The 17,594-nt window shown below is 44.2% G+C and overlaps 1 protein-coding gene across 6 annotated transcripts in view; it reads left to right on the top strand.

The window, feature by feature from the left end:
• Nucleotides 1-17,594, top strand: part of grip2b (glutamate receptor interacting protein 2b) — a 187,290-nt gene that overhangs the window by 155,633 nt on the left and 14,063 nt on the right. For 4 of the 6 annotated variants that reach the window (XM_066672210.1, XM_066672212.1, XM_066672214.1 and 1 more), the window contains exons 10-16: nt 6,285-6,425; nt 7,154-7,318; nt 7,877-8,066; nt 11,151-11,296; nt 11,383-11,463; nt 16,372-16,435; nt 16,975-17,120. In XM_066672210.1, coding sequence (XP_066528307.1) covers nt 6,285-6,425; nt 7,154-7,318; nt 7,877-8,066; nt 11,151-11,296; nt 11,383-11,463; nt 16,372-16,435; nt 16,975-17,120 — 933 coding nt within the window. The remainder of the gene's footprint in view (nt 1-6,284; nt 6,426-7,153; nt 7,319-7,876; nt 8,067-11,150; nt 11,297-11,382; nt 11,464-16,371; nt 16,436-16,974; nt 17,121-17,594) is intronic. The other 2 variants (XM_066672213.1, XM_066672215.1) reach the window with 1 other exon arrangement.

Here is a 17,594-nt window from a genome sequence, read left to right on the forward strand (position 1 = left end):
GTTACACTTTTGTAGATGCTTCAGAAGAATCATGAAGGCAACAGGGTCCAACATTCCTCCAACATCTCAAATAAAATACCATGAATCTACACATCAGCAGAATTGATGGGTGGAGGTGGTGATGGAGAGGAGAGGAGATCTAAACCACACGAGCTGAACCAGAGCCAATCCAAAGTATGAAATAGCCTCAGGATCAGCTGGAGAAAAAGGTGCAATGATACTAACTGTAACATCACAGTGTGCAAAAATGACCCATAGCTGGCTCTTTTAGGTATAACCTTCTTGCCTCTTCCTTTCAGCACTGGCAAATGTTGTGTGGACCAGATGTGTGCCAAATGGTGATTTAGCCCAGATTGGGCCCACAGCACACCTGATGTTTGGCCCATTTAAGGTGGAGATATGAGTTGAAGCAGCCAGACTCTGAGACCCTGAGTCAACACTGCCATTCAAGGACAAACGTGGGCCATAACAGAACTGCAGATGGGTAGAGAGAGTATAGATAAGTGATACTCCACTGGCATCTCAATGCTCTAGTCCAGAGTGTGTTCCTCGTTGCAATGATTCTGGGTAGACTCTGGACCAACTCTGACACTGATTAGAAGCTATTGCAGAAATTGGATGAATGAACCAACTAACTCACTCAGTGGAAAGAATTCTCCGAAGAGTGGGTGGGCCCTGAGTGTGAGGTTACATGGATCTTGAGAATTGGAAAATGCCACCAACTTCTAAGACTGAACTTTGGAGGTGCTGTGAATGGCCAGTAGTGTGATGTAGATATGACGCACTTCTATGGGCAATGTCGAAATCTGATATGATAAATAAATAACTGATCATATCTTGTCCTGTGCAGATGATGGAGGATATAAAATGGAAGTCATTCTGCTGTGGTTTTCCTCTGTCAAGCGCTAGCTCTGTAGATAATTACAAAAAATACAGCAATTCTGCCGTTATTGCTGTGACCAATCAGAAGGGCACAGTACATACCCCCCACCTCCTCCCGAACTCTGGATGTAAACCCGGAGGAGGAAAGCTCCTGATGCATTCTGACAAGTGGCTGCTTCTTCCAGGATCTGATTCACGCTGTTAATTTCTACTTGGAGCGAGATGTGGGTCACTCCTGCCGAGCTGCAGAGATGGCAGGCTGCAGAAATGGAAAAACCGCATGTGTGAGTGTGCGCTGTGGACTCCAGGATGACTTTAATAAAGAATTGACGCCCAGGAGCGAGGCTCGCTTTGATGTTCCAGGCAAACACAACTTTATAAAGAAGTAGAAGGAGAAATAAAGTCTGGTACGTCTGAACTCAACTCATGGAAGTTGGACTGAGTTTTGAAATGGGATGAGGGAATGTCACCTGCAGCTGTGGGCTCTGTCTGAGACCCTGAGAGATGAATGTGATGTGTAATGTGTAATCAATATCATTTTTCAAAGAAATTGTGTTGATGATTTTCACAGTATATTTTGGAATCTCTAGGGAGTCCAAAATTTTTTTAAAAATGAATGACTATTTCTAGAATGTGCTGCAGCTTCCACTCATCCACCAAAACCTTCGTGCTGTGAGGATTTTATGGCATTCAGCCACATTGTCATCAGTGAGCTCGGCTGCTGATGGTGGATGATTAGTTCTGAATCACAAACACATTTCGAACTCATCCCAAATGTATTGGCTGGCGATCCACATCCTAAAGCGGGGGCGCTTTATACCTCTCTGCCAGACTCTTGGCATTGGGCACAGCTGAAGAATGAGCTTTTTAAAGAGCACTTTTGGGAAGTACAGTAACCCAAACATCCCTCACCTCTTCCCTCTGACCCACGTCTTCTCGGAGTGTGACGCAGCCTTTTAAATTTTGTAATCATCTTACCGGGCTTAAGCTGCAAAAGGCGCGTGCTCGTCTTTACGGCCATCATCTCGCGTCTTCTCCACTCCCACGTCCAGACGGACTTGTGTTTCCTCGAGAGACGAGGGAGATGAGCTTAGCGTAAGCTGTGAGCGGCGGGGATTTACCCCTCCTGGATTTTGGCGATCAACAAATTGAGTCTCAGATGCTGCTACTTAACCTGGTGCCTGGTGGAGCCATATTTGTTTTACACTCCTGGCTTTTTTCAGCCTCTTGATTGACAAGTAACTCTGCGTGTTTTGTCTTTACCCCAAAAACAGAGCCGGGCATATGCAGAGATTAGTGGTGCCTTTTAGAATGTGTAGTAGGACTATTGAGTGTTTGCAGATCTCATTAAATGGCTTATAAACACAAGTCTCAGACTGTTTTTAAAGCCTCTTATGTTTTTGCTTATGCTGAGGTAGAGGTGAGGCCTGCCACGTCTTTCTGAAGTCGTCCCACTGTGATAATCACCTGCGTCCATAATGAACACTCCCACTCCACTTCCTCTTACTGCGAATGGAGTGCACTAGCACTGATTTGTGAACTGAAAAATGTCCAGTATGTAATTGTTATATAAGACGTCCAGTTTATTCCTTATTTCTTTGGTCTGCTCAGAAGATAAAGTGCAACAAATGAGTGGGATTCACATGCTCTGTCTCAGTACATGGCTCTGAAGACGCAGTAGGTCAAACCCGAGAACACTCGCGGAACTAGAGTCTGGAAGTCATTAGAGCAATGTTGCTATTTGCCAGTCATTGCTTATGTCTCCATACGAACTGCATGTACACCGCACCGCCACCGCCCCCCGACTCTCACTGCTATACATAACAAACCTCTTGAACAACTGTAATATCATTTTTGCCATATCACCCACCTTAGCTGTCAGATGATTTCTGCTCATACACACTTTCATAAAAATAGCTTCAGTTACCCAGGAGCACGCGTGTAGAGTCGAGCAAAAACGCAGTCTCTCTGGAGAGTGTAAAAATATCACAGGAAGCAGAGCACTAGCAATAGAGACTCTGTGTAATAATGCATCAAAATGTTGCTCAGGTCTACGTTCAGGAGCGCTGAGGCTACGTTCACACAGGTAAGTCTGGCCCAAAACCAACTTTCTGATCAAATCCAAGATTTCTTTAGTCTGGTCACTGTTTTTAAATGTGGCCTAATGTATATCTGACATTCGTATGGTGACCAGAGGGAAAGGTCCGTACGTTCGTCCAAAGCGCTTTCACTTTGAAATGAAGGAATGGAAACAGATAGCAACCATTTCATTTTTCAGAATGACTTTCTATGTGAGAAAATAAAGACCAAAGGAAATATTTGGACTTGTGTCGGGACCAGGCGGACTGACGGAGGCGGACGCACTCGCTATAACACTGACTTTTTATTTACACCAAAGGTACATTTACATTTATGCATTTGGCAGATGCTTTTATCCAAAGCGACTTACAAAAGAGGATCTAACATTCAAACTACAGCACAATTTATACAAAATACCTTACATTGAGTGCAATATGCAGGAATTAATAAGTGCATTAAAGAAGACTTTCAGTGCTAGAGATACTCTCGGAAGAGCTGGGTTTTCAAGGATTTCTTGAATGCGGAGAGGGTTCCTGTTGCTGTGATAGTGCTTGGAAGCTCGTTCCACCAGCGTGGTACCAGAGATGAGAATAGCCTCGACTGACCTGTACGGGGGGTTGGTCGTGTTAGTTGGAGCTCCTTTGAGGAACGGAGAGGGCGGGTGCTAGCGTATGGTTTTAAGAGTCTATTGAGGAAGATGGGAGCAGAACCAGTGAATACTCTGAAGGCCATCATTAGTGATTTAAATTTGATGCGAGCAGCTAAGGGTAGCCAATGCAGCTCAACTAATAGGGGCGTGACATGTGCTCTTTTAGGCTGGTTGAAAACCATGCGTGCTGCCGCATTCTGGATCATCTGTAGCGGTCTCACAGCACAGACCTGAAGACCTGTCAGGAGGGTGTTGCAATAGTCTAGACGGGTGATTACTAACGTCTGAACGAGGAGCTGCGTTGTATGTTGAGTTAGGTATGGCCTAATCTTCCTTATGTTGAATAGGGAGAAGCGGCACAATGGAGCTGCAGCGGTAACGTGTTCTGCGAAGGTCAGCTGGTCATCAACCATGACATCTAGGTTTCTTACAACCTTGGTGGGAGCCACTGATAGGGACCCTAGCTTGATGCTGATGTTGTGGAGAATAGCTTGCTTGGCTGGGAGGACCAGTAGTTCAGTTTTGGATAAATTCAATTGGAGGTGATGTTCCTTCATCCATGTAGATATGTCAGAGAGACAGCCAGAGATTCGAGTTGCCACTGAAGTGTCTCCTGGAGGAAAGGATAAATAGAGCTGTGTGTCATCTGCATAGCAGTGATAGGAGAAGCCGTGCGAATGTATGATTGGACCTAGAGAGGTGGTGTACAAGGCAAAGAGGAGGGGTCCCAGCACTGAGCCTTGGGGCACACCTGTGGTGAGGTGGTGTCGCGCTGATGTTTGTCCAAGCCATGACACATTGAAGGATCGTCCAGTGAGATAAGACTCAAACCAGGAGAGTGCATTGTTCTTGAAGCCCATGTCAGTAAGATGTGATGGTTGACTGTATCAAATGCTGTTGATAGGTCAAGCAGGATGAGAACTGAGGACTGACCTGTCGCTTTGGCATCTTTAAGAGCTTCCATTACTGACAGAAGCGCAGTTTCCGTCGAGTGGCCGCTCTTGAAGCCGGATTGGTTAGAGTCAAGTGACTGGAATTTGAATTAAAAAATTTGTTTCCCAGTTATTTTTCCGGAAATCTAGAGCAATGTGTTTAGTCCGTTTTCATGCTGTTGTCCTACTCTTTCACTACAGGCAGTTTAAAATGACACAATGACACAATGACACAACCCTGTGAGACTTAGGTAAATGTGACATGAATTCTGATCCCTCTGTTCCGACAGAGTCGCACTGATGCGAATTAGATTAGGATCGGATTTCAGTCACACTGTCAAAAATGTCAGATTCAGTGTGTTTGTTTGCTGTTCACACTGATACACAAACACACATCTGTGACACACATGAAGAAAATGATTTGGGACACGTTTCACCGCTGTGTGAACATAGATAACAGAGTGCCTGTGACACAGTGACGCTCTGGAAGTAGTCCGATGATAACCTTAGGCTTGGTGACTTGGTAAATGAGCAGTGAAACTAAACAATAAAATAGAAATTAGACAAGAAATACCCACCACATTATCCATGATCAGGTCATTGTTATAAAACATGACATTGTGAGGTGTATATTGCCAGCTGGGGATGGTCTAAAGGGTCACAAACATGGACATTCGGCAATACACATCAGTCAATCAGTCAGTGACTCGGTAAAAAAGACTGACCGCCACAGACTGGTCCCCATACCAAATAAGACCTGGTTTCCTGTGGCTTACATTGTAAAGGAAGAGTTACAGGAGATGTCAGAGCTAAGAGCAATGAGCATAAACATACTTCCCTCACACACACACACACACACACACACACACAATCCCTTAATTATTCATCCTGCCTCCAGCAGCAGGACTTCATTAACCCGTTCCAAATGAGCTTCCTCATTGTTTCGGAAGAGAAATCATTTTCCAGACCCGCGTATTAGGACAGAGATTATCATTCAAATATGTCTGGAGCAGTCCTGCGGGACTCCACATGAAGGGTTCCAGCATTGTGTGGATTATTAATGCTGTTCCCACCATTAATAACCCCCCACGATGCTTAAATCCTCCATTATTAACAGTACTGTGTAATGTTGACTGACTTTACAGTGCTGCATTTGTCTGGACGTATGCCGCAGCTGGTTTGTACCCACTCAGAATGCAGTGGACTCTGCCAGCGAGGTAATATTCAGTGCTGTTGTGCACAACAATTTACCTCCCTCCTCCCACCTCTTGTTTAAATGGGTCACCTCGGCTTGTAGCTGCTTTTGCGGAATATAGAAGAACACATTATGCAAAACCGGAGTGACATTTCGGAGATGTGGTGTGTGTTGTTTATCACTGACCTGTCGTTGTCATGATGTTGTGGCTGATAATTAATTGTCTGATTGATAATTATTTCAGCCTAAAGTGGCAATTTGACTGATTAATATAGGGCTGCTTTACCGTTAATAGCATGTGATGATTACAGCTCAAGCTCAAGTAAACAAACATTACTCAGTGCTGCCCTCTATAGGTGGTATATATCAAAAGCTATTGTTGTTTTTCTAAGACTCTGGAATATTTATATCAATTTTATTGAACTTGGAGAATAAAAAAAAACCAAACAAACATGTAATCTGATGATTGTGATAATTGTGACAGTGTTTATTAGTTGGTGATTAAGCAGTATATCACTGAGGGTGTTTTTTTTGTGTGTTTAAACAGTGAAAGTCCAGAAGAGTGACCACCCGCACTGTTGGGACCCCTGTGTGAACTACTGCCATTCCCAGCACCCTGGTCACTGTAAGACCTCGGCCTGGACCACCACATCCAGCAACCCCTCCAGCACTCAAGACTACTGCAAATGTAAATATGACCACGGCGTCTCGTCCACTGTTGACTCTCCCCCGACATCATTGCCAGGGCTAGGTGAATTCAGCACAGGTTTAACGACAGTGAGGAGTTTTAACTTTGGTGACGTGCCCCTGTGAGCGAGACGCTGAGATGTGAATATTTGGCCTGTTTAAAGCGCTCAGGTGCTGCTCTGTGTGGCTGCAGAAGAGAAAGCTGTAGATGAGAAGATTTCACAGCGGCACACAACCTGTTGAACACATGGTTAAAAGGAAGCAGAGAACAAAGGAGTTCAAAGAAAACATGACAAGAGCTGAATTTCTGAATTTTTTTTTTTTTGAATTTCGGAATTTTTTTTTCTCTCTCTCTTTATCAATGCCTTCACACACACACACACACACTCTCTCTCTCTCTCTCTCTCTCTCTCTCTCTCTCTCTCTCTCTCTCTCTTTACCCCTTCTGTCTCTATCAATGCCTTCTCTCTCTCTCTCTCTCTCTTTCTTTCTCTCTCTCTCTCTACCCCTTCTGTCTCTCTTTATCAATGCCGTCTTTTGCCTTCAATTCAATTTAATTCAATAAGCTTTATTGGCATGACTATATTTACATACAGTATTGCAAAAGCATTAATAAAACAATATTGATTATCTGAAAGGAAATGTTCTCTCTATATACCCCATCTATCTTTATCAATGCCTCTCTCTCTCTCTCTCTCTCTCTCTCTCTCTCTCTCTCTCTCTCTCTAGCTTTAGTGTCCACAAATTTCTCACCTGGTTCCACCACAACATCAGGGATGACCAGTCAGTCGTCCAGCACACTGCCCCGAACCAACCACCCCATGAGCCCCCGCAACTCCATGCTGAAGAGGAGGCAGAGGAAAAAAGAGCACAAGAGCTCTTGTGAGTGGCTGTGTAAGAGCGTGTGTATGTGTGTGTGTGTGTGTGTGTGTGTGGGCCGGGGGGTGATGGAGCTGGGGATGTCACTTTATGTGGAAACTTTAAGCTCGCGGCTTGGTGTCTAAACCTGGCGGCGGAACAGAAGCTCTGTGGGATGAGAGACGTGTCTCTGACTTTATTTTGATTCCTCACATCAAGAGACATCCCTTATGTGTTTGAACAGAGGATTCATACCGTGATTCACACACCGCCCCGAACATCTGTAATGTGAAATATCTGAGTATCTCCAGTAACATGGTTTTTTACTCACTCACACACACCGTCTTAGAGTCACTCTCTCACACACTCACTCATTCACACACTTCACACATTAACATGTTCTCCCACTTTCTCCTACACTTTCTGCTTACATTTAGCAGGCTGAATCTTCTCCAGTAGGGGGTGCTATTAGCGTCTCTGTAGTGCTTCCCTTATGTGCCCTTTTATGTGCCTCAGTTGACCATTCATCATCTTGTTATAAAACAGCATGTCAATCACTGTCAGAATCCCATATGTGTGTCTTTCCTTTTGCAGCGGTGTCTTTAGCCTCCAGTTCGGTGGGTCCTGGAGGTCAGATCGTTCACATAGAGTCCAGCGAGGTCACTCTGAGAGGAGACCCTCTGAACGGTTTTGGAGTCCAGCTGCAGGGAGGAATATTCGCCACTGAGACCCTCTCTGCACCCCCCCTCATCAGATTTATAGAGCCTGACAGTTCGGCAGAAAAGTGAGTGACAGATAAGTACAGTGTGGGGGAGTTTTAATCCGGTGTGAATCTACAGAGTGTGTGGTTTACAGTGCAGCTCTAATAATCTGGTGTTAATATGTATCCAGTATGAATCTGCAGTGGGGGTAGATTTTACAGTCTGACAGTAAAAGCCATGGAGGGATATTAATCCAGAATGAATCTACACAACGTGCTGTTTTAGAGGGTGACAGAAATAGCTTTCACGTTCATTTTAATGCAGTATGAATCTGGTTAAGTTTTTTCAGTCCAACAGTAATAAGTAGGTTTGCGGTACTAACGGTATTAACGATAATACCACATACTGCTGTATTTAAACATGTGGACGTTATTTCTAAATTTGGGGCGGTATTTATGACGTTCGTGTGTCAAATTTCTGTCGTGTGTCTTTAAATGTTTAAGAGTTTAAGAGCCACAGGGAGGGGGCGCTGTGGAATATCAATGACTGTCACGGTCTGAAAACTGTTGGGGGGAAAAACACAAGCCCGCTAGCCCACCGCAGGTGTAAGTTTAGTTCTGAGTTTGGGTTAAAAGAGAGAGGAAGAAAGCTGTAAACAGACAAAACACTCGTGCTCACAGGCTTTATCCTCTAAATATGTGTGTTTTGAGCCTCAGTTCACTGAACAGTCTGCTGTGGTGTGCTGTGGTAACCACAAGTGCCTGTTAGCACTAGCAGTGCTTCTACACAGTGTACACCGTCTTATTTCACTTATTTTCAAACGTCTTTGTTCCTTCAGCGTGAGTAACAAGTAGTAGTAACCGTAGTAGCAAGTCAAACAGTAATAAGTATGTAAAATAAAGTCGTAAATGTAATCCAGTATGGATCTGTGGATCGTGCCGTTTTAGAGTGTGGCAGTAATAACTGTGGTGTCCGTTTGAATCCAGCATGAATCTGCAGGGTGTGTTGATGATACAGCCTGACTGTAATAATGATGTTACTGTAATCCAGTGAGAATCTGCTGTGAAATTACAGTGAAAATACAACAACTGTAGAAGCAAATTCACGGAGAGGGTGGAGAGATGCTGCTTAAGCTTCAAAAACCTTCATGATCCACCCCCACACCTGAGGCTGAGCACACACTCACACACACTGCCTCATTTATTTTGTCTCGCAATGACACACACAAACACATACACACTTATCCGCTAATGAGTGGTATTACAGTTTTCATTACACCCAATATGTCCAGCATCAATCAACTCTTCTAAAAACCTGCATTGTGTAGGCTGCTCACTTCCAACCGTCCATCCCTCGCTCCACACCTCTTCTCATCTCTCTGCTGGCCCTTTGCATCCAAGGATGACTCAGACTCATTTACATTCTGTGATTATATGAAAATGATGCCGAAGGAGGGCTTGCGCAGCCAAGGAAACAGAGGAGGAAAAAAGAGCGAGTGCAGCCTGCGTTGGGAAAGATGTTGGCTCTTATCAAGCTGGATGCGAGATGATGTTACCCCTGAATCTGGGTCACTGCTCTGCAGGGATGAGGAGAGTGGGAGGTGGGATTCACCTCTTATCATTACGTTTAAGGATGCTGTTTTAACTTTGAAAATGTTTCGAGGTCTGGAACACATCACGGAGATGTTTATACTGCATGGGGAGAGGGCCAGGCTCCTCAGGTGCTGGTAGACGGTGGGTTACTGATGGAAATCCCGATAGAAATTACAGGGAAGTGCTCTTATTGCTGTTTTAAAAACCATGCATCATGGGGCTTCTTCCAATACTGATATCCAATCAGTGCTTCAGAGTTCTCCTCCAAGCGTGTTGAGCTGCAGTTATTTAGCATTAGCTGCATTTCAAAATGATGCAGGTATGATGTAAATCCCACAGCGTGTAGATGATCTAGTGACTTGTTTTTTTTACACTGTGTGGGTTAGACAGCGTTGTGTTAGGCTTCAGGCCACGCTGCGTGTCGGCTGCAGTCATGAGTCATGCGTGAAAGTGGCGACAGACGACAGCAATATTCAGCGTCTGCCGTTAACACCGTCACAAACGTGTTACTCACGTCCCAATACATTTGGCTCTTAATTCTGAAGCGAACACAAGGATCCCAGCTCTGTCCTCGACCTCATTTCCATTTCATTACACTTCGGTGTCTGTTTTCTCCTCCATTTATGTCCAGAGAAATGCTGTAGTGCTGCATTAGAGTCCATTAAGGTTCCTCTAAAGGAGCCTGGCTGTTTACACACAATTCCGGATCAGACGGAGTGCTCAAGTTTTTCTTTTCCGATTTTTCTCTGGGAAAAGGTGTTCCAATAAATTACAGCTTTCTTTGCTGTGAAGATTCATGTATTTTGAGATTTATTTTGGTGCCACAACATCGTTTATGAACTGCTGCTAAAACAACATCATAGGGGCTTGACACACTTGGAGGAGAACACTAACTCCCCGACTCTAGATGCTTAGTGATAGGCCAGGATCAGACTACAGGATATTTTTGTTATTCAAGTTTGTCATTATGCGAAATTAGTCCCATAAATATGTGCCATGTTTTGGTCTGGAGACTAGCAACATCCCACATTTAACGCCGACCAATCACTGCTCAAGTTCCTATACCATCATGGTAGCAGTTTTTCGGTTTGGAAAAGAAGAAGAAGAAGAAGCAGGACTGTGCACCCACTCCTGAGTGTGAGGAACAGGACAGTGTGTGCTGTATGTCTTTGATGTGTAAAGAACCTCACATCGACAGCAGCATGTTTAAATATGTACGGCAGTCTCCATGCTCGTGTTGTGTTTTTTTTAATATATAAAGGACTCCAAAATAACTTGGTTAAACTGTTCTGCAGGACCTTTGTACTCCCCTAGCCCATGCTTGGCATGGAGAGTGGTGGTTGTGTAATGGTGGATGTGCAGCTGCCCCAGAGCATTTTTTTTTTAAATGATTGCCTTGTTTTGTATGTTTTTACCTCTACAGCGTCATTGCACGTTCATTAAATAAGTCAATAATGATAGTTTCCAGAGCTGTACTCTCCGTACATAGCAGTGCATCTAACAACATGAGCTTTTACTCAGTGATAGGAAACACGGAAGCTATTGATCCATGTTTAATATCATTCTGATTGGCAGGTGTGGGCTGCTGCAGGTCGGAGACAGGCTCTTGTCCATCAACGGAATTCCCACCGAGGACGGGACGTTGGAGGAGGCCAATCAGCTGCTTCGAGATGCTGCTCTGACCAATAAGGTCACACTAGAGATCGAGTTTGATGTAGCAGGTGTGTGATAGCTTACCTGATAGTCTCGGACTTCTCTTTAGTTTCCATTAGCTCTGATTAATTTCTGTGAACTCACCTTTCTGTAGAGTCAGTAGTGCCTAGCAGTGGTACGTTCCATGTGAAGCTGCCTAAGAAAAGAGGAGTGGAGCTGGGGATCACGATCAGCGGTAAGATCCACCTTCACCTGTGTTCGCTGACGTGTGACCTGTCATTAACTCAATGTCATCTGCCCCATACTTCATCAACAAACACTCTGACATTAAAATAAGCATGTAGCATTAGCATTAAAATTAGCATTAGCATTAAAATTAGCATGTAGCATCACACACAGGGGTGTATGTGAATGTGTTCTGAATGTGTTGCTCAGAAAATATGTCAGGGCAGTGAATAATAAAGGCAGCATGGTGTGATGATTGAGATGCAGGGGGTGGATGCACATGCTGAGTAGTTTTATTAAGGTTTAGCCTGAAATCGAAGTCTGGACAAGCAGCGGTCAAAGCCCAGGCAGTCAAACACGAAGGTGCGAGTACTTGTCAAGCTGGGGGCATCCCCTGGTTGTAATGGTTCGTATAATGTCTCCAATAAGTAGAAACCATGTAGGGGCTCTCTGAGGGGTCAGATAGTTGTATAAAAGGGTGAAAGGGGCTAACAAAATATACAAAGTCCCCCTGAAAGGTCAGTGGAGCTGATAAATAACTGTAAACACACTGTTTTTCTTTTTGTACCGATAAACAGCAAAAGCATTATCTCCTTCCTGGTTCTTTTTTCTCGGAAATACTGTGTTTTTGTGTCACTCTAATCATGTTTAGATCAGTTTTCCAGCGTTTGATTCTTTGCCCTACTTTCCACTGAGCAGCAGGATTCATCCACAACAGAGAAATATCTCAGAAAAGAAAATTGTTAAAAATGATGTTTATCTACTCACTCTTTAAACGTCAGTGTGTGTTTTTCACTGAAGAATTCAACATTTATCTGTTCCAGTGTGACCCTAGTGTGTGTGTGTGTGTGTGTGTTGCCCTGAGAAGGCGAGTGTGTAAAGCAGTGGATGTGTGTTTATGCAGAAGCAGACTCTCAGGGCTTGTTTACTGAAGTTCACTGGCTCCTCTCCCTCTCTTTATGCAACATCTCTATTCATTTCTGAAAGGAGGCCACTGAGCTAAATCTCACAGACGTGTGTGTGTGTGAGACAGTGACTGTGTTTTTGTGTGTGTGAGACTGTGTGTGTGTGTGTTTGTGTGTGAGACTGTGTGTGTGTGACAGTGTGTGTGTGTGTGAGACAGTGACTGTGTGTGTGAGACAGTGTGACTGTGTGTGTGTGTGTGAGACAGTGTGACTGTGTGTGTGTGTGTGAGACAGTGTGACTGTGTGTGTGTGTGTGAGACAGTGTGACTGTGTGCGTGTGTGTGTGAGACAGTGTGACTGTGTGTGTGTGTGAGTGTGACTGTGTGTGTGTGAGTGTGACTGTGTGTGTGTGTGTGTGTGTGAGACAGTGTGACTGTGTGTGTGAGACAGTGTGACTGTATGTGTGTGTGAGACAGTGTGACTGTATGTGTGTGTGAGACAGTGTGACTGTGTGTGTGTGAGACAGTGTGACTGTGTGTGTGTGTGAGACAGTGTGACTGTGTGTGTGTGTGAGACAGTGTGACTGTGTGTGTGTGTGAGACAGTGTGACTGTGTGTGTGTGAGACAGTGTGACTGTGTGTGTGTGTGTGAGACAGTGTGACTGTGTGTGTGTGTGTGTGAGACAGTGTGACTGTGTGTGTGTGTGTGAGAGACAGTGTGACTGTGTGTGTGTGTGTGAGAGACAGTGTGACTGTGTGTGTGTGTGTGAGAGACAGTGTGACTGTGTGTGTGTGTGTGAGACAGTGTGACTGTGTGTGTGTCTGTGTGTGAGACAGTGTGACTGTGTGTGTGTGAGACAGTGTGTGTGTGCGTGTGTGTGTGAGACAGTGTGACTGTGTGTGTGTGTGAGTGTGACTGTGTGTGTGTGTGAGTGTGACTGTGTGTGTGTGTGAGTGTGACTGTGTGTGTGTGTGTGTGTGACTGTGTGTGTGTGTGTGTGTGAGACAGTGTGACTGTGTGTGTGTGTGAGACAGTGTGACTGTGTGTGTGTGTGAGACAGTGTGACTGTGTGTGTGTGTGTGAGACAGTGTGACTGTGTGTGTGTGTGAGAGACAGTGTGACTGTGTGTGTGTGTGAGACAGTGTGACTGTGTGTGTGTGTGAGACAGTGTGACTGTGTGTGTGTGTGTGTGTGAGACAGTGTGACTGTGTGTGTGTGTGTGTGTGAGACAGTGTGACTGTGTGTGTGTGTGTGTGACTGTGTGTGTGTGTGTGAGACTGTGTGTGTGTGAGACTGTGTGTGTGTGTGACAGTGTGTGTGTGTGTGTGTGTGTGTGTGACTGTTTACTGACTGTCTACTCTTGTGTGTTCAGAGTGTGTCCTGTAGTGTGAGCACAGCCATTGTGTGTACATTGTCCTAATGTGTGTATAGACCCTGTATTGTGTAGTGTGTACTGTAGGGTGTGTGTACTTTTATCCTGTAGTGTGTACAGACTCCTGGTGGTCCATTAAATCATATTCAGATGGTTGTTATCGGACACTCCTCTAAACTCTGAGTCTTTTGTTTGTGTGATCTGAGTGCCCCCTGTTCTCCTCACTATCCACACGTCTGACACTTGCCCAAATATAGAGGTGTAGGTCTCTACAGAGGAGGCTTTATTTACCCTTTCCTGGCCATAGGTTTGTGGACACCTCCGCTTCTGACGGCCTCTAATCCTCAGGAAGGGTACAGGAACATCAGTGTGAGGATTTGTCTGCATTCAGCCACAGAAGTGTTAGTAAGGTTAGGTACTGATGTCGGGCCCCTTCAGCTCATCCCACAGTACCATGGTGGAGCTCCATCACTTCAGAAACACAGCTGCACCGTCTCACAAGCCAGAGCTTTCTACCCCTTTACCACAGTCATGTGCTCCTCTGTAGAGATTGTCTCAATGTTTTCAATCTTTTTTTTCTCCAATGGATTTTATATTTTTCATAAAAACAGACTTTTTTTAAAAAACTATTTTCCTTTGTATTATTTTGGTAAGAGACCTATATTTTTCCTCCAGTTGAAGTGTGGATGACTCAGTGTGTGAGTTTCATCACTCTGTCTTTAAAAGTTAAAAAGCCTTTAGCTGGGGTTCATTCCACAGTCTCGTCTCCGGGCGGCGGTCTCCGCGCCTCGTCCAAACACAAAGAGAATTTCGACGCTGAATAAATTCCTGCTGTTGAGATATTCCCTTAATATTTATTATTGTGGGGTTATTTGCAGAATTCAGCTTTAAGAAGCGCCCTCCACATACACACACACACACACACACACACACACACACACACCACTCGCCTGTCACTTCAACTCAGATCCTTTATGCATCTTTTAACTTCTCATTAAACATCTGAGCAGCAGTGGTCCAGACCGAGGGGGTCTTTCTCAGACACAGCCTCTTGTGTTTGTATCGCTTCAATAGAAATCTAAAATACACGCCAAAATATCCAAGCTAATCTCTTTCAAGGTTTGATCTGCATTGTTGAAATATACTGCATTCTAGATAGTCATTTTATCATCATTTTAATTCTTCAGCTTTGATCTGCAGCTCTGTTTATGATTCCGAACTCGTCTAACGTTGTCATGGACGTCCCACTGCTCACAGAGACCCAGCCCCTGACTCGAGGAACTCCTGAAACTTGGAAACTCAAAATCTGTGAGAATCTCTGATGAAAGGGGAACTTCATCCTGGAGGAACAGGGCGGCCTTGCCCTTAAGCGTGGGAATAACTCACACCCTGTAGAACCCTGTAGAACCCGAAGGCACAGTCCTGAGAGACCAGCGTCAGCTCACGAGCGGCGGGATACGAAGCGAGTTTGTTGGACACTGAGGATCAAGGCTCCACCAACTGATGTGTTTGAATCCACACACTTTAAAAGCATAGTTTGTGATTGTACTCAAACGCTTTTTATAACTTTCAGACTTTTCCTCACCATTCGCTATTCATCGGTCGGTTTGCCCTGGAAACTAATCTGTGTTTAGGAAGCCCTAGTGTCAGTAAATACATCAAAAGACAAACGGGCTCGCTCCAGTATGCTAGGCTCTCTCTCTCTCTTTCTCTCTCTCTCTCTCTCTCTCTTTCTCTCTCTCTCTCTCTCTTTTTCTCTTTCTCTTTCTCTCTCTCTCTTTCTCTTTCTCTCTCTCTTTTTCTTTCTCTCTTTCTCTCTCTCTTTCTCTCTCTCTTTTTCTTTCTCTCTCTCTCTCTTTTTCTCTTTCTCTCTCTCTCTTTCTCTCTTGCTCTCTCTCTCTCTCTTTTTCTCTTTCTCTCTCTCTCTTTCTCTCTTGCTCTCTCTCTCTTTCTTTCTCTCTCTCTCTCTCTCTCTCTTTCTCTCTCTCTCTTTTTCTCTTTCTCTTTCTCTCTCTCTCTTTCTCTTTCTCTCTCTTTTTCTTTCTCTCTTTCTCTCTCTTTCTCTCTCTCTTTTTCTTTCTCTCTCTCTCTTTTTCTCTTTCTCTCTCTCTCTTTCTCTCTTGCTCTCTCTCTCTTTCTTTCTCTCTCTCTTTCTCTCTTTCTCTCTCTCGATTTTTCGGATCACTTAAGGTGGAAATGTCTACAATCTCAGGAGACGTCTAACTGAGTTAGCGACAGCGCTACAAAACTAAACAATGCGAGTTACAAATGAGTTTCTGTGGGAATTCAAACAGTGACTATAACATTTTAAAGACGCTTATCTTGAGAATGTAAACAACCAGAGAGAACAGTGAAAGCCCACAATCGTAGACATTCCTGTTAAGGGTTTCTGAGATTCAGGAGTTCCTTAGGGCCCGGGGCTGGGACTGTGGTAGCCCCCCATCCCCCCCAAATAAAAATGTGCATTAGTTTACATCATGGACCTCCAGATATTTGCTGAATGTGGAAATGTGTGTAGCAGCTGCAGTTAACCTCTACGATTTTCTTGTAGATATTTCTTGTGTGTGTGTGTGTGTGTGTGTGTGTGTGTGTGGAGAAGTATATGAAAGTGCTGCTGCTAATGCTTTGTCTTCTCTCACAGCCAGTAAAAAGCTGGGCGAGCCTCTGATCATCTCAGACATAAAGAAAGGAAGCATGGCTCACAGGTAAGGCCTGGGTTACAGGCGCCGACAAATGAAATTAATGGAGCAACCAGTTATTTTTCCATTAGAAATGGACCTAAAAATATTAATTAAAGGTAAAACTGGAAGTGCAACTCACATGAAATAAAATAGGTTTATTCCAGAGCCTCTGATCCATTCAGGCCACTAGGAGGCAGTATAAAAGCTGATTGAGTCATTGGTGAGAGTGGCTGACTGCTTCTTTAGCCCTGAAAGAAGCTATTGGTTAATAAGTCATTTTATAATAAAATGTATATTGTCACTGTCCAAAGAAAAAACATGTATCTCCCAGAGTCTGAACACAGCAGCTGTCCTTCACACTGATGAACGCACCAATAGAAACGCTCCAAAATTACTCTGAATACAATCGTTTTACATTGACTTGGGACCATTAAACATCCTTCTCCAGTAAAGTTACTATTCAGTTTGATTTATTTTACACTGTGAATATAATATTAATGTATTGTAGTGTGCCTTTTAAAGGCAGAGCTTGTATTTACTGTTTACTCTTCCTTCTCGTGGAGGACCGGGACTCTGGAGCCGGGAGACAAGCTGCTGGCCATAGATAACATTCGTCTGGAGAACTGCTCCATGGAAGACGCCATGCAGATCCTTCAGCAGAGCGAAGACCTGGTCAAGCTCAAGATCCGCAAGGACGAAGACAACTCCGGTGTGTGTGTGTGTGTGTGTGTGTGGGGTTGTTTACAGGTTGGACACAGTTTAGAAAGCATCATGTACCAGGGACCAGCGGCCAGTTTCACTCTTCACTGGACCCACCAATGACCCTCAGGAGGATGAGTTCCTTATAGAAAATGAACGAATGAATAAAGTACTACATTTGGGGGTTTTTAGGGGGTTATTTTCATCTTTTAATTGGCATAATTCAGAAATCTGTTATGCCCCTCCATGCTTCGGTGGTGTGTTTGTGTGTGTGTGTATCACAAGTTTGTTGTTGTTAATACATATGTTGTCAGATATAAAACACACTCATTACCCGCCTTGCAGAATGTTGCATCACACATTTCTAAAAGATGATCACGAGTCCTCCTCATGCCTGAAACCAAAGCTGGATAAAACCAGCACAGCTGTACAGCTGTTTCCCTTTGTACCATCACTGACATCCTATGCCTATTATCTGTCAGGT

The sequence above is a fragment of the Hoplias malabaricus genome, chromosome 5, assembly GCF_029633855.1.
Source record: "Hoplias malabaricus isolate fHopMal1 chromosome 5, fHopMal1.hap1, whole genome shotgun sequence".
NCBI lineage: Eukaryota > Metazoa > Chordata > Actinopteri > Characiformes > Erythrinidae > Hoplias > Hoplias malabaricus.